This window comes from Acipenser ruthenus, chromosome 7 (genome assembly GCF_902713425.1).
Source record: "Acipenser ruthenus chromosome 7, fAciRut3.2 maternal haplotype, whole genome shotgun sequence".
Taxonomy (NCBI): domain Eukaryota; kingdom Metazoa; phylum Chordata; class Actinopteri; order Acipenseriformes; family Acipenseridae; genus Acipenser; species Acipenser ruthenus.
Window position 1 is genome coordinate 3,052,820 of NC_081195.1, and position 25,253 is coordinate 3,078,072.

At 39.2% G+C, this 25,253-nt stretch overlaps 1 protein-coding gene across 4 annotated transcripts in view; it reads right to left on the reverse strand.

The window, feature by feature from the left end:
* LOC117415171 (SH3 and PX domain-containing protein 2A-like) overlaps window positions 1–25,253 on the reverse strand; it is a 104,912-nt gene that overhangs the window by 26,167 nt on the left and 53,492 nt on the right. For 2 of the 4 annotated variants that reach the window (XM_059026121.1, XM_034025173.3), the window contains exons 7-8: window positions 17,021–17,065; window positions 11,761–11,889 (exon numbers count right to left, since the gene is read on the reverse strand). In XM_059026121.1, the coding sequence (XP_058882104.1) occupies window positions 11,761–11,889; window positions 17,021–17,065 (174 nt within the window). The remainder of the gene's footprint in view (window positions 1–11,760; window positions 11,890–17,020; window positions 17,066–25,253) is intronic. The other 2 variants (XM_034025174.3, XM_059026122.1) reach the window with 1 other exon arrangement.

A 25,253-nucleotide genomic window follows, 5' to 3' on the forward strand; every position in this document is an offset into this window, starting at 1 on the left:
CTAAACCTGGATTACTGTTTCTGATGCTCCACACAATGATAGCATAGGCGACAGTAGGGTTGCCACATGACCCCATAATTCCGGAACACTGCGAGACAGAACAGGATTTTGAAGTTGCCTTTAAACTGAAGGAAATCAACATGTGAAATGAGCGCTAATCAGATTCTGTTGATTAATTATCTTGAGGCAGCATGACAATACAAAAATAACTTTTAACAAATTAAATAAATATATTACTAATTAACAGGATATAAACAGCAACTTTTAAATATTGATAACTTAGTACAAAATAAAAAAAGTAACTTGAATAAATCTACACACGTTTATTCAAGATGCTTTTTTATTTTGTAAGATTTGTATTATCACAATGATTCGGATAATTAAGAAGCAGTATAAATTAGACAGAAATATGAGGAGTGGCAAACACTGATCCAGCAGCAAAGGTCATTCAAAATGATCTACACAGCATTCAGACCTGGGCAGACACATGGCAAATTACATTTAATAGAGAAAAGTGCAAGGTACTGCACGCAGGCAATAAAAATGTGCATTATAAATATCATATGGGAGATACTGAAATTGAAGAAGGAAACTATGAAAAAGACCTAGGAGTTTAAGTTGACTCAGAAATGTCTTCATCTAGACAATGTGGGGAAGCTATAAAAAAGCCAACAAGATGCTCGGATATATTGTGAAAAGTGTTGAATTTAAATCAAGGGAAGTAATGTTAAAACTTTACAATGCATTAGTAAGACCTCATCTAGAATATTGTGTTCAGTTCTGGTCCCCTCGTTACAAAAAGGATATTGCTGCTCTAGAAAGAGTGCAAAGAATTATCTCGGGTTTAAAAGGTATGTCGTATGCAGACAGGCTAAAAGAATTGAATCTATTCAGTCTTGAACAAAGAAGACTATGCGGTGATCTGATTCAAGCATTCAAAATTCTAAAAGGTATTGACAATGTCGACCCAGGGGACTTTTTTCGACCTGAAAAAAGAAACAAGGACCAGGGGTCACAAATGGAGATTAGATAAAGAGGCATTCAGAACAGAAAATAGGAGGCACTTTTTTACACAGAGAATTGTGGGAGTCTGGAACCAACTCCCCAGTAATGTTGTTGAAGTTGACACCCTGGGATCCTTCAAGAAGCTGCTTGATGAGATTCTGGGATCAATAAGCTACTAACAACCAAACGAGCAAGATGGGCCGAATGGTCTCCTCTCGTTTGTAAACTTTCTTATGTTCATATGTTCATATGTTCTAATTCACATGTTTATTAATTTCAGTTTAAGGGCAACTTAAAAACCCTGTCCTGTCCCAAAGTGTTCCAGAATTATGGGGCCAGGTGGCAACACTAGACGAAAGTCTAGACTAAAAAAGCAATTATTACCGATGGAAGGTACTTTGCCTTGTTGTATTGTAGGAGTTGTCAATGTATATGGATGTGGGTGTAACTAATGGAAAAGAATGTCGCTGTAAGTGGGAGACTAAACACTAATCGTTTATGTGCTGTATTGCCAGTATTCGTAGTAAGAGCTTGCTCTGTACCAGGTTATAGTAAATGAACAGTGTTCTTAGAGGCTGAGCTCCCAATTCAGAGGCTTGTTTCCGTCTGGAGATCTCAAAGGCTGAGATAACTGAAGCCTAACAGGGGCCGAAAGGCGAAAAGGGGGAGAAAACACACCTCAAACCCAGCCCTGTGTGCTCTTATTACGGCCCTAATGAGATCTGAATAGATCCCAGACGGAAGGGTGGGCCAACCATAATCCAACCCTGAGTCTGGCACTCATCCTACCACCTGTACTTCAGATACAGATGGGATGGATATTTAAGGTACAGGGGCTGACACATGGCTTTCATTTGATTTGAATTGTATTTATTTATTATTACTATGTATTTATTTTTGTTACTGCTAGAACAACCAACCCAGACCTTAAGGAAATCCTTTTTTTTTAAAGCCCTAAATACTGTATACGTTTTTCAAATGACATTCTCTTAGTTATTTTGTATTCTTATTTTTACTGCCCCTGTGTATGATGTTTGCAGTTGCATTGGTTCTTACTGCAATCACTCAATTACGGGTTTCTGTGTTAAAGCTGATTTCATATGAGTTCAGGATCTGTGCTCCAGTTCTAATTGCCTGCTGTATACATATATGTAACACAGGCTAGACCAGCCAAACTGTCTTTATAGAGGCGAGAGCCGGCAGCAGCAAGTGAACAGCTACTTTGGATCAAGTTTCCTTTTGTGTTGCTAGCAATATAGAGATGTGCATAGAGAAGTGAGTTTATTGCAATCAGAACCATTCAAAATGATTGCAAATATCATTATAAAAAAGTCAATGGACTGCAAACAACCTAAGAATGTAATTAGAAGCTACTTATTAATTGAAGAAAATGAATATGAGAATGAATGAATGAATGAATGAATGAATGAATGAATGAATACTGGTATATATCACGAGAGTCTTTAATGCACCAGTACATTCCTGCAAGTATTCATCTGGGTTACTGATGCACAAGAGGAATATTTTCAGGAGGCCAGTTTCCATATATAATTGCTTCTATGATAAAGCCTCTAATTATTTGAAACTTGTTTCCAGACTGCAAATGCCAAGTATTTATTTTGGATCTTCTGCTGAATTCATATTATCTGTAACCAGAACATCAGCTTACACACAGAGAGGTTGTCAATCAAACCTTAGGGCTAAGGCACTTAATGAAAAACATCTGTATCACATGAAGAAATACTCTTCTATTTGTTTACAAGACTGAGAGAAACATTCATAAGGAGCTGCTCAGATGATTGCTAGATCTCTTAACTCAATTAAATAAAGCTCTCTTTTGGGATAGTGGGACCTTGCCTGAAAGTTAATGATGTCTCTTTTAAAGATGCCTATCCTAATCCTTTTCAATGTTCCTCCAAAAGTTAGCCATCCATGCAGGGAACTGCCTCTGAACCCAAGGCTTTATTCCTGTTTATGTATACTGTATATTCCTCATGGTAGTCTAATCTTTCTGCTTGAATCTGCTTGTCACTTTGTCATTTAAAAAGCCAAACAATACATTCTTGCTATTTCAACAGCAGAAGGTTACCATTGTCAGCCAAACAAAAACGTCAAGAATACATCTGCTTTTTTTCCACATGATGTTTTTGTTAAAAAAAAAAAAAAAAAAGGAAATACCTACCGCTCCCCATTGGCTCAACGGGTAACAGGCTTCTGGAATACATAAAAAACATTTTGAAAACCATATGGGGCACTAATCAGTGACAGCTGAACGTTGCTGGTTCACTTGGGTCTGCTTTTGGTTTCTCTGCTGCTCACCTCGCAATGGCATGCAGAGAATCAACAGGCCCAAATCACAAGCAGTGCCAGCAGATCTTCAGAACTGAGGGTTCACTTCAATAAACATTGGCAGGGGCTCTGCTAAACCAACAGCAAGCATTTCACTCTAAAACTCCTGCAGACCAATGAAGTGACCCGCTGTGTTCACAGTCTGAGACAACATTCTGTGACTTATGCGTTACCATCCCAATAAGACAGAACTGAGCCATACAAGGAGGATCCAAGACCACAGTGAGATGTATAGAAAGTAAAAGTTGAGTAAACAGCAGGCTCACTTTTGCATGTATATTAATACCATCAATATTAAAGCTTTATCATTGACAGCTACTTTTACTCTCCAGTAAAATGTTACTTCAAGGTGTTTGTGACAGTCTGGCTCGCAGTGGTGAAGTGGATGACGTCACGGACCAGGAAGTAACTGACACCAAAACAGTGGATGGGCGGGTGAAGCTGAGTGCAGTAGCACTCAGCGTATTTATTAACAAACAAAATATTTAAACAAAACACAAAACACAAAACAAAAGGGCACGAGGGCCAAACGAATCAACAAACAAGTAAGTGTCGTGCTGGAGAATCCAGCACGTTTTAGCAATTGTTTTTTTCAAATGTGACTCGCTCTCTCCGCTCCCCGTACTCTCCTCTGTACACCCAACCACCTCGAGTGCAGAGAGCTGCAGGTTTATATACTCTGGCCGAGGGATTAACTAGTTGGTAATAATCTTATTATCCCTCGGCCAGAGTCTGCACGCGTTTGGTAAGGATGCATGACTGTCAGCTAGTTAAATAATAAGCTATTCATGACCGTTCCTGGCAACAAGGCAGGTATCATCCATTCTGCAACTCCTGGGGTTGTTCATAGAGCTCAGTTAACTCCAGGGTGAAAGACATATAGGGGGGAGTGTTGAACAAGGGCTTTCCTAGATTTCAGATCCCACGACTGATTGACCCAGGCTGTTTTAAACAGGGAATTGACTCGAGCTCAGCACGGGCCGGGGGTTTTAACAAGGGACATTCATAGAGGTCATGTGGCTCAGGCTTCCAGTTCAAAGCTAGCTCCGAAAAGGGAGTATTGCCAAAGTAAATCTAGTCCAGTCTGAAAGATTCAGAACAGATCCCGTTGCAAATCCTGTCTTAAGAAATGCTTCACCCACAACTTCAGAAGAAATAATGCAAGAGCCAATGGAACACGGTATAAAATTATTTTTAAAAATGCCAACAAGGGAAAGGGCACAGAGCTACATCAGTGCTTCCTCACGACTGTCAAAAACCCAGACAAACCCATTGTCCAGGAATTCTCTGAATAATGTAAAAACAGGTTGATCTGTTTATTGTGTACATTTTTTAAAATATAAATTGCCAATACAGTACTGTATATAGTTGAGATATACACACCTCCAGAGTGTCGTTGATAAACCACTGAAATATCACCAACTATCCAACTTTCAATGTAGCCCAATCAACACAGCCGTTTGCTTACAGTCCTTGAGATTACAGCATCAAACAACAGATCCCTTTTTCAACAAACCTCTTTTGTGCTTTGAGGAAATATTAATGGAAACATTTAACAAATAATTACAACTACCCATCCTTGGAGATAGAAAACAAGCAGAGATAACACTGGATACATCTGCTGTAAATCCCAACATCCACCTTTGTAATGCAATGCGCATTTAATTAATGGTTTGTTCTTATGATGTGTAATATCAGAAATATTCGCATAGCCTCTCCTTAATTGTCATAAAATGACATTCACTGGCACGGCACTTTGAAGTTTGTTGTAAACCCATGGAATAATAAAAAAGGAAAGGGGCAAGCAGATTTTTTTACAGGAATCATAGTGTGTTACCTCTATTTCCATTATAAATGTAGCCAATGTTGTCTGACTCATCAATAAGCTTAAAACAATTCATGCAGTATCCATAACAAAAAGCAAATCAATATGGTTTTAAACTTTCACTTTTGGCATGTTTCCGTATTTTCACTGGAGTGGAGAGGCAAGGCCAAAGTGCCAGAAGCTGTCTACTCTAGGCTTTCAAACTCTACAATTGATTGTTAAAGTGGATTAAAGCAACACATAATCCAAAAGTGGAATTATTGTATTTTCAGGAGCTCAGTGGTTTACCAGTGGACTGTAGCAGTAAAGTTAGCAGTATTGGAGACATGGATATCCTAGATGAAAATAAGCAACAGATGTATAGTTACATGAACTGGGTGTGCAAATATATTAATCTCTACTGAAAGCTCTTGCACTTTGGTTAAGCATATGCCAGGGTGTGCACTGGACCTGGGGATGGATATCATGTGCTGTGTCGTAAGACTGGGATACATTCTGGAGTGTTTTGAATTCTGGTTCTGATTCTATTCATTGCATGTACATTGAAGCTGACCGGTGTAAAAAGGAAGTTTTCCATATAAGAGGATGTCCAGAAAAGGATTCCAAATATGCACAGAACATTTTTCCATAATCTGACTTATGAATAAACACACATTCCACAAGATACAGTACAGAATTCAATACAGATAAGAAAAAGCATGGTAAGCAGGCATACATGTGCATTCTTCATCACATTACTGTCTTAAATCAACAGTCATCTTTAACATTACAATATCTAGAATAATACAATATATAACAGTAGACTCTACATCGATTTTTAGAGACTATTACACAGACAGTTGCTAAAATCTAATTATTGTATAGAGGAAATTCATATTTGATTCCATTTCTCTGGTCTAAACAAAGATAGATAAGCTTTTTTGGAACATGGCATTCGGAACATCCAATACGGAAACCAGCTGTAAGTCAATGTTTGCAACTGCACCCTTTTTGTCCAGTAAACTCATTAAGTCAGGGAGTGTTTCCATAATTAATATACTAGAAGAGCTCAATCTTCATCTATCTAGAGATGAGGCTTGGGGTTTACGTTTGGATCTGGCTATACTTCTGCTAGATTTAACAGCATTGGTGCTCCAGCAACGTGCCCGATACATTTTATTTAACTGATGGTAACTCATAAACTGTTTTAAATTCCTAAACGAAATAAACGTGCCGAGCCAAATATATCCACAACCCATTAAATCAGCCCCTTTGGCTACTGTTAGTTTTCTTTATACTTTCATTTTTTCTGAGCTAAAATCCCACATGATTGACTGGACAGTGTGTTACTATCTCAGTGGAGATCCTCATGCCCTTTTAAAGAGTGCTTTTGGGATAAGGCCTGGCTTTTCTAAATAAATAAAGCTTTCAAAAAAGCCGGAAATTCACTGCCATCACTGAACAATCTGGGTGAGACTGAAATGCAGGCAGCTGCAAAGAATGAGAAAAGGAACAATGTCACTGGTCCTATAATTGTGTAATGTATTGCAATGCATTGTCAATATACATGAAAATCAATCACTTTAGTGCTTTCACTAGCTTTAAGTGTTCCCTACCTTGGAAGACACTGGCTCTTGGCTGATTACCAACTTCATTTGTTAGCAATCAGTAACCTTTATTAAAGAAGATCAATTGCTTTGATCATCTGCAATGTTGTGTAAATACAGCTGCACAGATTGAACATGAACTGAACTGTCTATCTGCACTTGTCTAATTTGAGGGTGTGAATGGATTTGGTACATAATAGCAATTCTGTCTTCCATTGTATAATGTCCAAGGTAGACTTGCCAAAATTCTGGATAGGAACATGTCAATGCCAATAAAAGTGTCAAGTTCTAGGACTTACTGCTAAAAAATATAATAATAATAATAATAATAATAATAATAATAATAATAATAATAATAATAATAAACAGAGCTGAAAAAAAATGATGTCAATGTTCCTGTTTAACCTACCGCCAAGGCAGCACTGTGGCCCAGGGCAGCACTGTGATCACTGTGGTAGTTTAAACACTTAATAGTTTTACTGCAATACCAAATAGCAAGCTATATTTTCAGTAACACTTCTTGCTGCATTCCACACAAAGCAAGTAATAGTGTAGTGCAGGGATGGCCAACCCTGGTCCTGGAGAGCCACAATCCTGCATCTTTTTTAAATCAATGGCTAAAGACCAGGAAAAAGCCTCTATAACCCCAGCAAAGAACTTTATATTTCTAAGGGTCTGGATGCATGGAGCTTTATTAATGTGTATAATTCATTTGTCAGTGATGGATGAAGCTCTCCTGTAAAGTGCTGCTGCACCATGGTGGAATGACAAATGGCACAGTTTATGTAAGTCATAGCTAAGCTTGCCAACGAGCTGATTGGCAACTTGTCTAGTCATTGACAAACTATCCATCACTTTGATAGGCACTTGTCAGATGGACTGGGGGATGATAGATGACTTAGTCATTATGGAGCCTCTCACTATTTCCCATACCTTGTTAAGTAATAACACTATTGTTAAACAAGAGGAGTTAAAGTTTCTCAAGATGAGCGGTATCAATAATGAGCAGATTTTTAGGTGCTGGCTAAGGTGACAGTCCTATAATCATTGGTGGTTACTTCCATCTCCCAGGATTCATCTAATTGTGGTGGAGCAATAGAAAGCTAAGTGGCCAAGTGCCTTTATAAGCATATAGTCATGTGGAAACAAATAAAAAACACAATGGAAAGAGAAGCGACCACGCATATAAAGCAATGCATTAGAAGTGACAGGGCTTGTCTGTGCTGGGGTTGAACGAAGATTAGTCCCTTATGTTTATGTTGCTTTCGGCACTGTAGCTCCCTATGCTCTTTATAAACGTGGGTTCCTTTTCATCCAGCTTTCATTGAAACTACATCATTAGGCTGAGCGACTGTGGGATGGTCTTAAAGTGAGGAACTAAAAGCAATGCCTTCCTTTTCAATGCTATCTTTCACACCATTTTAATTGCTAAGTGTCAAAGACGCTATCAAATGTTTATAGGTGCTATAAAGCTACAAGATGATTGTTGTTTTTACATGTAAACATGAATCAAGGACAGTTACCAAAATAGAGAAAAGGCTCTAATCCAATTCAAAGAGCCATATTAGAAAAAAAGTATGTTACAGCTTGAAGCAAAGGTAATTCAGGATTCCAAGAAAAAAATCCCAACAATATATTACATTCCTGCTAGAATCCTATGGCACCCATATGTTCTGCAGGTGAGGAACCTGTGTGAATTTTGGCAGTACCATAAAACACCTGCAGAACTTTATATAAAGGTTTTGAAAATACACCAAGCACAGCTTTACATGTTTAAATTGTATTTAGTTACATTTACAAGTCATTGCATACATTGTTTGTATTTATTGTTTTGTTAAATGTTGTGTGACCCACAACATCAATGCTAGTCCGTGACCCAAAGTAAAAGGATCTATATAATATGTTCATTCTGCTAAAACCACTGATATCACTGTGTAACAATTTTTTTTTTTTTTTTTGGTTCCTGGGTAGTAAGTGTTATTTCCTAATTGCTTATGCCTCAAAAGTATAGAAAATGGCTATCATTCCCCACAAACTTTACTTTTGTGACCAGGACAGTGATATTTTGAAATCTACCTATTTCCAATGAGAAAACGGGCGAATTTGTGTCTTTTCGTTCACATAAAGTCAGAAAAAAACAACATATGAATCCAAATTAACATGTATTTATACTAAAGTAATACAAAAATGACTACAAAAGATTTAGAAGTGAGTAGTTTTTCGAGATTTACGATTATAATGTAAATCACTTTCACGAATCAGCCCCCAAATGTCTCCCGTCATGTTCTCGTTATACTGTCCTTCATTGACAGCTCATCCAGGAGCCTCAAAGCCGTGCTGCTCCATAATGGTAACAAGTACCCGTCTCTTCCCCTGGCTCACTCGGTGCACCTCAAAGAGGATTACAACAGCATCAAGACCTTGCTGGACGCCTTGAAGTATGATGAGTACGGCTGGGACCCCCGGAAGGTGCTGATGCCACCACTGCACATCAAATTGGGCCTTATGGGGCTCCCGAGTGGCGCATCCAGTAAAGGCACTCCGCACGGAGTGCAGGATGTGCCCTATAGCCTAGAGATCGCAGGTTCGAATCCAGGCTATGTCACAGCTGACCGTGACCGGGAGTTCCTAGGGGGTGGCGCACAATTGGCTGAGCGCTGCCCGGGTAGGGAGGGCTTAGGTCGGCAGGGGAATCCACGGCTCACCGCGCATCAGCGACCCCTGTGGCCGATAGGGCGCCTGTGGCTCTGCAGCGGAGCCACCAGATCTGTGTTGTCCTCTGGCACTATAGGTCTGGTGGCATTGCTGTGGATCTGCAGTGCGAAAAATGACGGCTTGGCAGGAGAACGTTTCGGAGGACGCGTATTCCAGCCTCCGTTTCCCGAGTCGGCGGGGGGGGGGGTTGCGGGCGGTGAGCCGGGGATACAGATAATAATTGGGCATGCTAAACTGGGGTGAAAATCGGGGTAAAATAATTGTCGACGACTAAATTTAAAAAAAAATAAATAAATAAAAAATTAAAAAATAAAAAAAATAAAAAATTGGGCTTATGAAACAATTTGTCAGAGCTCTAGATAAGGAGTCGGCAGCCTTCAAGTACCTTCAAGACTTCTTCCCTAAGCTGTCTGAGGCAAAGGTCAAAGCCGGTGTCTTCGTCGGACCACAGATAAAGAAGATCCTGGAGTGCAATGAATTCCCCAAGAAGCTCACTAGTAAGGAGAAAGCGGCTTGGAACAGCTTTGTCCCAGTGGATCGGGGCTTCCTGGGCAATCACAAGGCGGAAAACTATGTGGAGCTGGTTGAGACTCTGGTGAAGAACTACGGCACAATGGGCTGTAGGATGTCCCTCAAAGTCCATATCCTTGATGCTCATCTTGATAAATTCAAGGAGAACATGGGAGCGTACTCGGAGGAGCAAGGCGAGCGCTTCCACCAGGATATACTGGACTTTGAACGCCGCTACCAAGGACAGTATAACGAGAACATGATGGGAGACTACATTTGGGGGCTGATTCGTGAAAGTGATTTACAGTATAATTGTAAATCTCGAAAAACTACTCACTTCTAAATCTTTTGTAGTCATTTTTGTATTACTTTAGTATAAATACATGTTAATTTGGATTCATATGTTGTTTTTTTCTGACTTTATGTGAACGAAAAGACACAAATCCGCCCGTTTTCTCATTGGAAATAGGTAGATTTCAAAATATCACTGTCCTGGTCACAAAAGCAAAGTTTGTGGGGAATAATAGCCATTTTCTATACTTTTGAGGCATAAGCAATTAGGAAATAACACTTACTACCCAGGAACAAAAATTGTGTTACATAGTGTATTCAATCTTTCCTAAAGTTCCAGGGTGTTGAGTTTCAGTCACGGACAGAGTTACACAAATTATATAGATTTTAGTTTTTTGAACATTTGCATTATATAGTTTCATTTTCAGACCTAATGTTTATGGAGCAATAGGAAGAGACTAAAACAACACATTTTGTTTGAAACAAATCTAGACAATTACAGACTCAACAAGTCTTGATTTAGTTTGAAAGCTTGGATACTTTATTTATGTGTGGTTAAATTCTTTTAACAGAAGAAGTCACTTTGAGTTGGAACATATTGCTTAAGTGTGTTCTGGCAGCAAGCAAGTCAATGCAGCCTGTGATCACTGCTAGGAAACAGTCAAAGAACACCAGTGAGAATTTCTTCAGGCTAGTTGGACCCAATCAAGAGCACACCTAACCCTCGCTGCTTCATGTCAAATGTAGTAGCTTAGATCCGGTATTAAGCCCCCTTTTCACTACAATTTCTTGCATGCATTTAACAGAAAACAAATTAAACTAAAAAAGTAAAAAACGACCTCAATCACATATTTAGGTCAGTGTGGCCTAGCTTGCAACAAAGGAACAGTCAGGGATTAATTACTTTCAGTTGCAAAATGTACTGAGTAGGCCTCATTTTCTGTTATTTATTTTAGATTTCTTTGAATAATGTTAGTTTAAGAGCTGGTTTAGCATTTCATAATAACAAGTCAACAGGCCACCCTTGAAAGCTACATTATAAACAAAAACAGTTGGTGTAAGCTGTGACTGCAAGTTAAATCACAGGTTGACATGAGCCAATCTTTTTGTTTTGCTGCTCAGTAAAATATGTTGACAAGATTAATGGATCTTTCTTTTTTTTATGTTGCCACCGACCTTAAACACAAGCTCCAACTTTTCCAAAGTGTCCCTTTTTCCATTAAAGTAATCTAGATAATTAATATACAAGTCTAGGAGACATTCTTGCAGCGAAAGGCAACGATTTGGCCCCTAGCCTAAACCAACAGTGGGAGAAAAAAAAAGCAGCAGGGATCGTTGGCCAGAGGGAGCCCCCAGATGGAGCTAACGTACAGCTTCAGGATTGCAGAGGTGGGGAAGGGAGGAGGAGGGAAGAAAGAGGAAAACAGAATGGGAAGTATAGTATCAGAAAAACTAAAAAAAGGCTTTGGGGGTACTCACCACTCTCGCTCTTCTCAATCACGTCCACCACTTCCCCTGCTTGCAGGCTGATCTCAGAATTCTCTTGTTTCTCGTAGTTGGCCACCACCACATACTGCTCCAGCACCATGGGATCGGAGCTGTCGGCTCCTGGGGATGGGAAAAAGCAAGCTGTCAGCCAGCTTCCAGCCACGGCTCCCCGCGAGCGACCACCGGGCACCCGACTCGCCATAGGCCAATTCGTCAGCGGACCACAGCCAATCAGAACACAACATAGGCTCAATGCATATTCCCAAGCTTCTGGCCATATAGCTGAATTGTCCTCCGGCCCACACTGAAGCACAGAGGAACATTTGAAAAAAAAAAAAGAAGGAAAAGACCTGAATTTTTTCAGTTTCTTTGGTTAATGGCTTCCATGTTGGCAGTTTGGTTGGCAAACAAGGCCTCCATAGTTCTGTTTTCAGCAGGGAGAGACAGAGAGAGAGAGAGAGAAAGAGAGAGAGAGAGCTGCAGACAGCTGAAGATGGGACTCGGGAGTGGAGTCAAGGAAAAGTTCCCCAGGAAAATAAACAGTCTGCAAGAGACCTTCTCCTCTGTGAGGCTGACGCTGGAAAGCGAGTGGGGGGTTGTGGACGCCAATCATAAGAGTCGACACTACAGCCCTTAAATAGAAACATATGAGTGGGACGGAGCTTCGGGGGGGGGGGGGGGGGGGGGGGGCCTCCGTTTATATGAAACACAAGGGGAAAGCATTTTGCTCGGGTTAGTCAGTTAAATGTTTTTTTTTTTTTTTCTTTTTGGTCAGCTTCATTTTTAACCTTTTAAATGCAGAGAATTTGTTCAGAATATGGTGTTCAGAATATGATGTTTGTTTTTTTGTTATGTTACCAAAATAACTACAGAGCTCAAGGCTTTAGGTGCAGACTGAAGGACATTCTCAGGTCATTAGAGGGTTAGATTCATAATTAGCCTGACGCTAAATGGATAATTCCAGTCTTGAGTATTAGTGCAAAAATAAATCATGCATTATGGCTTCTACACATCTAGTAAACTCAATCAAAAAAATACCACCCTATGGTCAAGGTGATACTATTCCAGAGGGAGCAAATTGTGGTCTGTTTGTGACATTTGTCTATCAGACGTTAAATAAACAGTTTTATTTTCACCCTCAAATATATTGTGGTTTCAGCAATGCTAAATTATCCATTGAGTTACTAATTATGCTTTTATTCTTATGTTTTTGTCTTCCTGCATTATTACACAATCTCTCCAAAGAGAAATAAAGAAAAATCACAACACTACTGAAACATCCCCAAGATCGGTCGTCTTAAGAACATAAGAACATAAGAAAGCTTACAAACGAGAGGAGGCCATTCAGCCCATCTTGCTCGTTTGGTTGTTAGTAGCTTATTGATCCCAGAATCTCATCAAGCAGCTTCTTGAAGGATCCCAGGGTTTCAGCTTCAACAACATTACTGGGAAGTTGGTTCTAGACCCTCACAATTCTCTGTGTAAAAAAGTGCCTCCTATTTTCTGTTCTGAAATCTCCATTTGTGACCCCTGGTCCTTGTTTTTTTTTTCAGGTCAAAAAAGTCCCCTGGGTCAACATTGTCTACACCTTTTAGGATTTTGAATGCTTGAATCAGATCACCACGTAGTCTTCTTTGTTCAAGGCTGAATAGATTCAATTCTTTTAGCCTGTCTGCATACGATATTCTTTGCACTCTTTCTAGAGCAGCAATATCCTTTTTGTAACGGGGTGACCAAAACTGAACACCATAGTCTAGGTGAGGTCTTACTAATGCATTGTAAAGTTTTAACATTACTTCCCTTGATTTAAATTCAACACTTTTCACTATATATCCGAGCATCTTGTTGGCCTTTTTTATAGCTTCCCCACACTGTCTAGATGAAGACATTTCTGAGTCAACATAAACTCCTAGGTCTTTTTCAGTATCTCCCATATGATATTTATAATGCACATTTGTATTGCCTGCGTGCAGTACTTTACACTTTTCTTAATTAAATGTCATTTGCTATGTGTCTGCCCAGTTCTGAATGCTGTCTAGATCATTTTGAATGACCTTTGCTGCTGCAACAGTGTTTGCCACTCCTCCTATTTTTGTGTCGTCTGCAAATTTAACAAGTTTGCTTACTATACCTGAATCTAAATCATTAATGTAGATTAGGAATAGCAGAGGACCTAATACTGATACCTGTGGTACATCACTGGTTACCTCGCTCCATTTTGAGGTTTCTCCTCTAATCAGTACTTTCTGTTTTCTATAAGTTAACCACTCCCTAATCCATGTGCATGCATTTCCTTGAATCCCTACTGCATTCAGTTTGAGAATTAATCTTTTATGCAGGACTTTGTCAAAAGCTTTCTGGAAATCTAAATAAATCTTGTTGTTTCCTTTGCAATTATCCATTGTCGATGTTGCAGGTTAGTTAGACATGATCTCCCTTTCCTAAAACCATGCTGACTGTCTCCCAGGATATTGTTACCATATAGGTAATTTTCCATTTTGGATCTTATTATAGTTTCCATAGGGTTTACATATAATAGAAGTCAGGCTTATTGGTCTGTAGTTACCTGGTTCGGTTTTGTCTCCCTTTTTGTGGATCGGTATTACGTTTGCAATCTTTCATTTCTTTGAGTACTATTGGGAGGATCTCATCCGGCCCAGGGGATTTGTTTATTTTAAGAACCCCTAGTCCCTTTAACACTTCTGCCTCTGTTATGTTAAAGTCATTTAAAACTGGATAGGAACAGGTCGACATGTGGGGCATGTTGTCCGTGTCCTCCTTTGTAAAAACCTGTGAAAACTAATCATTTAATATATTTGCTATTTTTTTTCTTCGTCTATGATTTTGCCATTTGTGTCTCTTAGACATTTAACCTCCTCTTTGAATGTTCTCTTGCTGTTATAATATTGGAAAAACATTTTGAAATTGGTTTTAGCCCCCTTAGCAATATTGATTTCTATCTCTCTCTTGGCCTTTCTAACTTCCTATTTGACTTGTGTTTGCAGTTCCAAGTACTCTTTCTATCTTATTTACTTCAGAGTTATTTTTGTACTGAAAAACACAAACACAATTGCTCAAATATGTAAATATGAACATTGTAGTCTGAAGATTAAGCAACATCTGCCGGCAGTTCTTCCTTCCAATTGCTAGATTAACCTCACTGTTGAGCAGCAACACCAGCTGGCAGGATAGAGGCTTGCAAAGCTGCATGCTCTCTCTCAGCCTGGACTGTAAAGGCAGGATAACACTCGAAAAGTGGGAGCAGGGATACCCCATGTGTTAATTGGAGGATGTTTTAAGTTATAGAGCACCAGGTATGAACTGCTTTTTCAATCACAGAGTAAGAGGATCCAAATGGGATCTAAATTTGGCAACCTGATGCGTTCTCATTAGAGATGAAACCCACTGCTAAGGCTCTGATCCACCATGCTTGAGTACATACAGTGTAATACTCACTCACATACAGTGCACCCATGGCAACAGTTATACTCCATTCCATGTATGCAAAACTCATGTCAGCACATGGTGCATCATTGCTGGAGTGTTTCTCGTCACATTGGTGCTGGTCCAAAGTTCATTCAGCTTTGCTTTCAGACTGAGTTGTGCATTCAAAAACAAAGAACGTCAGACATTGTCTATTCCCCTTTGAGCATTCAGCTCGGCCAAAAACAGGAGTCGTTCCTTTAGTCCTCAATAGGTAGAACTGTTTTTCACAAGGGATACTTTATTCTATTGGAAAAGACACCTTTCAATTGTTACCTATAGTAATCCAGTCCTGATCATCTCAGGTGGAAATACTGTATTGGGTACGGTGAGAAGATTCCTCCAAGAACAAGTGAAACATACAGGTTCATTATTTTCAATTCAGTCAATCTTAATTATTGTGCTAACATATGCTGTTATGCTGCATGTAAACTGCAATAGCTAAAAGGCCAACTGCAGTTCATGTATTGTGTAGTCTGAATCAGGTCTCAATAGGGCAGCAGTGTGGAGTGTGGAGTAGTGGTTAGGGCTCTGGACTCTTGACCAGAGGGTTGTGGGTTCAATCCCCAGTGGGGGACACTGCTGTTGTACTTTACCTAGATTGCTCCAGTAAAAACCCAACTGTATAAATGGGGAATTGTATGTAAGAATAATGTGAAATAATGTATAATGTGATATCTTGTAATGTGATATCTTGTAACAATTGTAAGTCGCCCTGGATAAGGGCGTCTGCTAAGAAATAAAGAATAATAATAATAATATTGCTTGAGGGCATGCACAGGAGGTTATGCTGGGGAGTTAGTAGCAGAAATACAGTCAGGTTATCCCCAGGCAATTTTAAATCTTCTGTGTTAGTGAATGGTTTAGAAATACAAAATCCCCACACTATAACTGTCATGTTGACCTCGAGCATGATTTGAATTTAACAGTCTGCTAGAATGCTAGAAATATGTGGTTGTAAACCCCCCCCCCCCCCCCCCCTGCTGTTTTGCAGGAAGTTATTTGCAGGGGGAGGGGCTCTAAACTCATTAGTGCATAATCAGTTGACTGACAGGTTACCGTAAGATGTCTGGCTGCATAACCCTGATTTAGAAACTTAACCCTTTACAGCCTGATTGATTGGCTTAAGATTGCTGATTAATAGTTTCAAGCAACACTTTCAAGAAGCAGTACTTTTTAGACTTGCCAATCTTGTATAGTTGGATTGTTTTGGCTTTTTTTCATCTTTTTGTGTTCCAACAACACAAACAGAACTACAGAAAGGACAATTTCCCAGAAGAACATATGATGTGGCACTCTACTGCATAAGCAAACACATACAAATGTTCAAATCTGTAGAGCTGGTCCTGCAGAACAAGTACCCCAATCACGGAAATCCACCCAATCAATCGAAACCTTTAACATAGTGTACATACAAAGCCATGGAGCCAATAAGAGGAACCTCCCTACTAGATGAAATACCAATCCAGGAACATCCAGAATAATAAACGTTACGGGACTATTGAAAGAAGTGGTGATTTTGGAGTAACTGGTTTCACAGAACCCGATTAGCATTAGTCTTGGGCTTCCTAATGTTATTTTAGGCAAGGTAGTCCAAGATTAGTTCTAATCAGTCTTTAGAAAAAAAGAAAGCACAAAGCACTGCTAACATAACCAAACAAAAGCACACGCCATTGAGCAGGAAGTGCAAATGGAGACCCCAAATAATAAGAGATGTAATAAAAAGCCATGCTGCCACCACCACCACAGCACACACTGATGGAGGTACCTGGGGCCCCTTTCTTCGGACTCTCTGACAGCCTGTACATCCATACTGCAGATCCCAACAGAGGCAGCGGGGAAACAAAAACAACAGTTATTACCTCAGCCATGGATCATTAACACTTAGAAAACAACAATGGCTTCTCATAAATGTGTTCTGTATTTGTTCAGCTCCAATTTCATGCACTAAAGCCATCAAAACTACTTTCATTTTTATGATACACATGATATAAGGAACAATACAGCAATGTTATAACGAGTTTCAGCAGTTTGTATTCTGTAACCCTGAATAACTCTTTTCCGACCTATAGTTTGTTGGTCATGTACAGTAAACGTGTGCTGATCAGGACCCCAGTAGTCTGAACTGACTTATAATTTGAGCCATGCTATCATAATGCATGCGGGTAGCAGCTGTAGAGACTTCAATACCATAATTCCATAATACGGATGGAAACCATTTACAGCAGCAGTGGCTGCTTGATGAAATGTATCAAAAACACAAAATAAAAGCTATACACAAGGTACTTTTCATATGGTACTGATTAAGATCGGCAATCTTAACAAATCACTAATCTGAATAGGTCCCAACTGTTTTGGATAAGCGAGAGTCCACTGTATTACAGTATTTCATTACAGTTTCTAGTAATGTAATGTCATAGTGGCCCCAAACGGCATTTTAGAGGCAATATATGCTTGTTTACAAGCGTCCAATTATCTGAGGAAGGCTGGGATTTTAAACTATGGTAGGTACTGTATCGCGGGAGTGTGTATGTTCTTTCACTGCAGCCTGCTATACTCCACATTGGACTGGCAGAGAAGTTTTATCTTTTTTTCCAATAGGCTTCCACCTCGAGCTTTATCCTGAGCTCTGACTGACTTGCTGGAATGTTTCCATGCTTTAGCTGAATCTATGTTTTGCCACCCTGAAGGATCTTCTCAGGCCACCACAGCATGACTGTAATATATCACACTGAATCAAGTGATGCATTTACTTAGATGAAAAGAAGGTGGGTCAGCTCACCACTACAGTGCCCGATACCATGATGCAAAACATAGGGCTTCGATCTCACGCCTTAACAACAACAACAACAAAAAACAACTTCAATTGCAATTCTTTAGTACTTTTCTGGTTTTTAATAAGTTATATTTAATTCTGCTTTATAAGTGACAACACATAGAAACACAAAACAAGACAAGAATACTTGGTTCTGCACGTCACCCCTATGACAGTCTTTTTAAGTGCCGCTGTCGCCTTTTGTGAAGTCTCCCAAGACATCCTTGTAAACAAAATCTTTCATCTGATTTTCATGGTCAAATATTTTACAATCTTTTAAACAAATATATACATGCTTCGCATAAACAGATTGTTTGTTTTTTACTGAAGACGATGGCAGTTAACAAACTTCCCCCAATTAGGCACACAGTCCTTTGCACAGCTTTCTACACATGATTGATATTAGCACTCGACCCAGCATCCAAACTGTTCACTAATGCCTTCCAGGTTTTTCTGACAGCTAAATCGCATGTACATTTCTGTGCAGTTGTTTTGTTGTTGTTGTTGTTATTGTTTTTTTTTACTTTTCTGCCACAGTCTCGCATTACCCTAAACCCAGGAATGTGGTGTCAGAGGCATCCAGTGCCCCTGAGCCCTGTTTAACAATCCCTCTCTTTGTTTACAGGGTCTCTTTCTCTCATTTAACTTGAGAAAGCACTATCAGGCCAGCTTCCATTTCGATTGGCTAAGACTTAAATGTTTGCTTCCTGTTTCTTCCCTCTGCAAATTTCCAGAGTGGACAACAGTAGGGTTTTGTCAGAATGTAGCTCTTCTTGGAGAGAAAACAAGACAGCATGAGATTTATGACAGCAGTGTTTCATAATAACCTTCCTTGTACTGAAGCTGCTTGCTTTCAAATTACGACTGCTTTACAAAGCCTTCAGGTTGCTTGTTGATGCAGCAGTCACTGTGTGCACTTGCCAGTGTCATTGGGAGGATTCCATTTTGGTTCTACTATGACTTGTGATAAGTATGTAACACAGAGGGGAATCTTTATCCACAGATATCAAGATCGTATGCACTGTTAACAAAGCCTACTTTGGTCATTTTTTGTCTTCTTGTAATGATTCATTTCAGAGGGTTGTAGTCAAACTTGGCAAATGCTTCGCTTTTTTTTTGTTAGTTTGTTTAAAAAAAAAAAAAAAAACTGGCCCCATGAATGGTAAATATTTCTCAGGATTAAACACATGTATTAAAAACAGATTGTTTTAAGAAATCTGCTCCCAGTGTTTGAAAACAGATTATGTTACACTAATGACCTTCTCATCGAAGAAAGTTAGTATCTGGAGCTGTGCTAGGAAGGAAACAGAAATATGTTATATCCATGTGCACTTCTCAAATCAATGTTGTGTCTGTCAGGTTCTTAGGTGCACCTACACATAGACCTTTATAGGAACCTCTATATGAATCCTCTATTGCTGCTAATGCATCATTGTGTTTTGTTCAGAAAGGAAATTGGCAATCTACTCTACAGCTGCAGGCATTGAACTTGAAGCTGTTTCTCACCTTTCTTCTCTTGACCAAACCAAAGGACTTTCAATGACTTGAAGCTGGAAGACCATTATATTATCCTGTAGACTAGCCTATATAATGATTTAGACTGTTCCGTCGAGCTGCAACGAATCTGAGCCCCAGGATTAAATCCAGTCATAGAGAGCATAAAGCAGCATTATTCCATTGGCGGCCCGCTGGCCAAATCTGGCCCACGAAAGCCAGATTTTTCTGCAAAATGTGGCTGTTTTTAATTAAGTTTTGTAGGAAAATCACTTTCATTCATGGGGTTTTAATGTGAATCAACTAAATAGGCTTTTAAATCGTCCAAGTCTTTACTTTCTCATTAAATGCAGAATGAAGAACACTAATAATATGACTTGTCTGTATTAATGTTAATACAATCACGAATAGTGATTATAATAAAGTGTGACCTGCATTTATTCTATTTTAAATTATAGATTAATTGCTTATTAAAATGTTGCACTCTGGTTTGCATGCAGTTTCTTCATTTGCATGCATGTACATTAAACCAATTTTACCACAAAATGGCCAGCAGGGATCAATCAAATTCTTAAAGGGGAAGAAAACGTCATGGAAAAACACAGAAAAACAACAATCCTAAATATAATAATAATATTCAAAGGAAATATTTAATGTATTAGAAAGCTGCTTGTTCACAGTTAATAAATGACCACTTAAAACTAGCGTTTCTAGTGGCAAATCACACGGCCATTTCCACTGTGGATTATTGTCTGAGATCGTCAAAGACGACAGATCGACAAACTGCACTGATCTCAAAGACATCCAGCTGCACAGAACTTGCTGCACAGAACTTGGTGCACAGCAATGATAAATTCCATGCTTTTTAATTTTTTATTATGGTTTCTTTTGGGAAGAAGTAGACAGGTTTTTTTAAAAGTAGTTGTCCTTCATTACAAATGCTAGTTGCTGATCCACACGGTTGAAAGGTCGCTGCTATCTACAGGGTGCTTGTGTCCCCTAACAAGCGATATTTATTGACAACACGCCATAATACAGCAACAAATTATCACTGCACTTTACCTGGTAATAACCCTTCTCCTTCCTTGTTTACAACACTTTACAGTCTACTATTATTATTATTTCACTTCTTCAGATAATGACTCTCCTGTAGCTTCTGTTTTTCACCCTGGTCCACTTCTGACACTGAACAGTATTGTAATGTATTTTATGCATGCCCGCACACAGTGGGGTGCTGGCCCCTCAATTTTTTGTTCTGCCCCCCCTTCCACCTCATCATGGAAAGTCTGGTGCTGCTTTCATGGCAAATCTGCCCCCGCCACTGATCGACATGCTTTCATTACTGAACTTGCATGCTTGTTGTGCAGTCATTTTTCGAAAACTTTTTAAATTTTAAACAAAAAGGAATTTAGATGTCCATTTTAATTTAATAGTTTTAATAAAATTAAGATTACTAGCATAGAGTTTTAATAGCATTCGCGTGACAAATATCATCTTTGTATTATTAAATGGCAATTCAAAATCGTATCATTGTAAGTGGTCACCTCCCTCTCATATGAGCGCCCTGTGGCCCTGCAGAGGCATAGACCATCTTGTAAATTCCAGAAACACAATTTTCCAGAAACTGCTTTTGCAGTTTTCCGATCGAAATGTTTCTGCCGAAGCGCTGTGGCTAGCTTCAAGATGAAATCTCGAAAATTGGATTGGATTTGCCTCTGCTCTCCCGCAGGTTTGATCCCCAGATCACTCTTCAGCGACCCCTCATAATCAGGCATCCCGCAGTCCCCGAAGAGATTTATGATATATGTTGCGGATTTATGACATAAATTTCCTGTTCTACGGCACAATTCTTTTCCATGCACGTCCTTGCATTACAAAGTTTGATCAAATATCCCCATAGCACACCTTCACATGTGGGTCCAATTATGTTTAACACAAGTTGAAAGATGAAATCTTCTAATACTGTGCTCAGTAGATATGTTATGTGCTGCAGCAGATAAAATACCAATGAAGGTCCAGGAGATCGCAGACAGTCAAATGAACCTACTGTGGTGTGTACTGTGTACTGGCCCTGGTGCGAGACAACATTCCCAACCCCATCCTCAAACCTGTAGCCTATTACAGATTCTCTATATGCAGGTACTTAAAAAAAGAAATCATGTTTCAATAAAACAGAGCCCCCTATCCCTGCCTGCCCCCTCAGTCTGTACATCAGTCGGAAATCACTTCCACTTGGCAAGTAAACAGAGCTGCCTGATATTTTCAACCCCCACCAACCCACTTCACATCTGGCCCTCACATGCATGCAGAGCAATACACACAGAAATTACTCCCCAGTATAGCTAGCTGTGCAAAACAACTCAGGTGCCAGTGCAGTCTATAAAAAACACACTTATAAACTGTAGACTAAATGACAGAACGAGCAAAAATCTTTTTTTTCATTGATTCTTTTTTTTTTTGTTACATGAGATGGAGGGGGGCAGCATTCTGCTGTATGACTGCCAAACCTTCAGGCTAATCACTGAAACACTTGCCTTTTTTCTTGAAATTATTTATCTAGGCCTAGCTTGAATTTTTTAACCAGTGGTAGCATGCTGATCCAGATGTTTTATACTTTGATAGACACAAAAGATGGACAAGCAGTTCCCAAGCTCAGTCACTGATCATCCTGCCCTACTGTACACAAACAGTATGTGCAATATGTCCATGCAAAGTTAAGGAACATTTCAACAAGCGCTTCGTTAGCCGAACCAATCTGTGGACAGAATTGTTATGTAGAATAAGTACAATAAGATGTTCGCAAGAACTAAGACGCTGTTCACACTACTGTGCTGGCCCAGAGGCTGCCTCAGATTTAGGTCTGCAACCACGTTCACATTTGCGGTTTAAGGCACCTTTGCACATTCACATATGTGACTGAAAAGCAGGCCTAAAATATGGCAAAATTCTTATGGAACGATAGCCTGCACTCAGAATGGAAGAGCTACCAGGATATACTGTAATCCTTGATTTTTAGCAGATGTCTCTTATTAATATATATTTTGTCAATGCAGCACAGAAGCAATTGTATGGTATATATTTAAAAAAGAAACATATATTATTGACTATTTGGCCTTAATGTTATGGTGTGTAAAGGGGTGACGGTCCGAGCTTACTCCCACCCACAATCACATTATTCTCTCAAGAACACAGAGGTATTTAGAACACAGGAAACAGCAACTTGCTAGTGTTGACAGGTATAAATATTTATTTTCGTAACGGATACTTCACTCAGATTGCAAATGACTATCAGGTTGTACACAATGACTGACATTCACAAGACAAGCTCAGGACTGACCACCTAATAATAGTACTACTGCTCCCTCCTAAGGAAAGACACGGCATTAAATACATTACACGTTTCATCTCATTTATACATATTTGTTTAACCTGCATGAATACCGTCTTTGTTTACAAACACAATTGTTAAACTATTCTATTGTTTACTGTTTTTTATTATCATTGTCATTATTATTCTTTAGTCCCTAACCATTACCACTTCATTGAGTGCCCTTATCTAAATACAGCAATACATGGTCAAACATAGTATTGTAATGAGCACGGTGAAGAGGGCAGCTGAGCGGACTACCCCAGGAAAGATGGTGATGAGAAGACCCAAGGCACCGGGAACCATGACCAGCCAGAGCGACCCCAAGCCTGTATTACCCTGTGATTGTTATTACCCTTCCGGTGTTATTTGTGTAATATGTGGATGTCAACTTGAGAGGCGCAGTAGTGCTCTGGGGTGGGGAAGGGCTGTCTATGTGTATGTGTTTGAGTGTGTGGATGGTGCTGACTTGCTGTTAGCTGCCTAATAAACCGCATTGTACCTGAGATCCTTGGTGTGTGTCTCCAGTAATTCCCATGCTCGCTACAATATGAAATACACTTTGCTCAACAACATGCACGATACATAATAAACCACTGCTCTGTTGCCAGTAGAATAATATTAACAATAATAATCACAATAACAGGTGCATCAACGATCTTAATATTTGTGGATGAGAACAGTATTTTTTTATGTGTGTGTAAAAGCAAGCAGCTAAAGAAATGATCGGCATTTTAAATTAAAGACGCACACTGCTAATTAAAGTTGTATTATTTTGAAATAATTACTATTCAATATTGCTCCACTGCCGTCTTGGCTAGCAGAGCATTCACCTTTCTAGTTACCTTTCACGCGCGTCAGAGTATAGGAGTGTCTACTGAGCTATGCAACCACATTAGTCACGTTATACGAAAAGGCTGTCCCTAGTCTGCTTTGCGTGCATACATATGTAAAGGTCCTGGGCTGCCTTTTTCTGTGTGAATGGGGTCTAAGAAATATCCCACTCAAGTTTAACTCCTGGGTAAGGCCACTTCCAGATAAAGCAAAAAAGAACAAATGTGAAATATATTCAAGTTGAATATTTCAATATCTGACCAAACACTGCCTAAAAAGTATTACTAGAATTTGTCCCTGTAACAGAATTTCTAAATGACTTATGAAAAAGATATCCTGCATGGAAATCAATGCATAAGTGATGCCTGAAATAAATAACATTCTACTATACAGTTCTACCCTACAGTAAATTATACATCACAATGAGTTCTAATTGTTTACAGAGGTAATTTGATGTGGCATTGGTATGGTGGTTTTATGTTCGGTATGTTGGAATATTGGTTTGAATTCTGAATATCCCCGTATTCATCCTCCATTTCCAGCACTTACCATGCACTGTAGTTACAATGCAGTTAAACTGCAGTCACACTAAGCTCAGCTGTTATTCCGTTTTTCATTTGGGAGAGGATTAAAGTTCCTCACAGAAAGAAGGAGCTTTGGAAAAGGACTTGAACCTCTGCCGATACCTGAAGTACTCAGGGGATTGAGCCAAGATACATAAGCTGTGTAACAGAGACAGTGTTACAATAGCGGGCAGCCCGGACTAGTACTATAACCAGGATGGAGGTGGCAGCATTCACTCCCTCCCTCACACCATCTTGGAAGCCAGATGGACTTAAGTTATTTAATAAAAGTGAGGATCCATTCTGTCTGTTCAAAGTCAGCCAGGCTCCAATTAGAATTAATGTCAGTTTGATGACCCCACCTCTCATAAGGTGCCATCTAAACAAAGAAGATAAACAATAGCATTCCAAAACAATCATTTCAGATGTCTATAGTATAATCTTATAGGAGTTTTGACTTTTTGTATTCAGTACTTATAGCATCATCTGTATTATCTGATGGTAAATCTGATGGTAAATCAACTGTATAGTAATATCAATAGGAATAATATCTGTGTCCTTTATGAATTATTGTGCTATATGAGTTACACACCAAAAAGTAATACACAATACTATAGTGGGATATAGTGGAAGAACCTAAGATTTTTAAATAGATTATACCTGAAGAAATCTTAGCAGCCACATAACATACTTTACCCAGTCTAGTAATCATCTTGTGATGGGGTAGGCAGTTATACTGTACATCATATAACATAGTATTCAAAGAACAATAACATGAGGTGTTTGTGTGGAAAGGTAATAGACAATAAAAACAAGGTACATTTCACCCTACTCCTTATACATACATGTACATACATACATACATACATGTACATACATACATACATACATACATGCATACATGTACATACTTACATTCATACATACA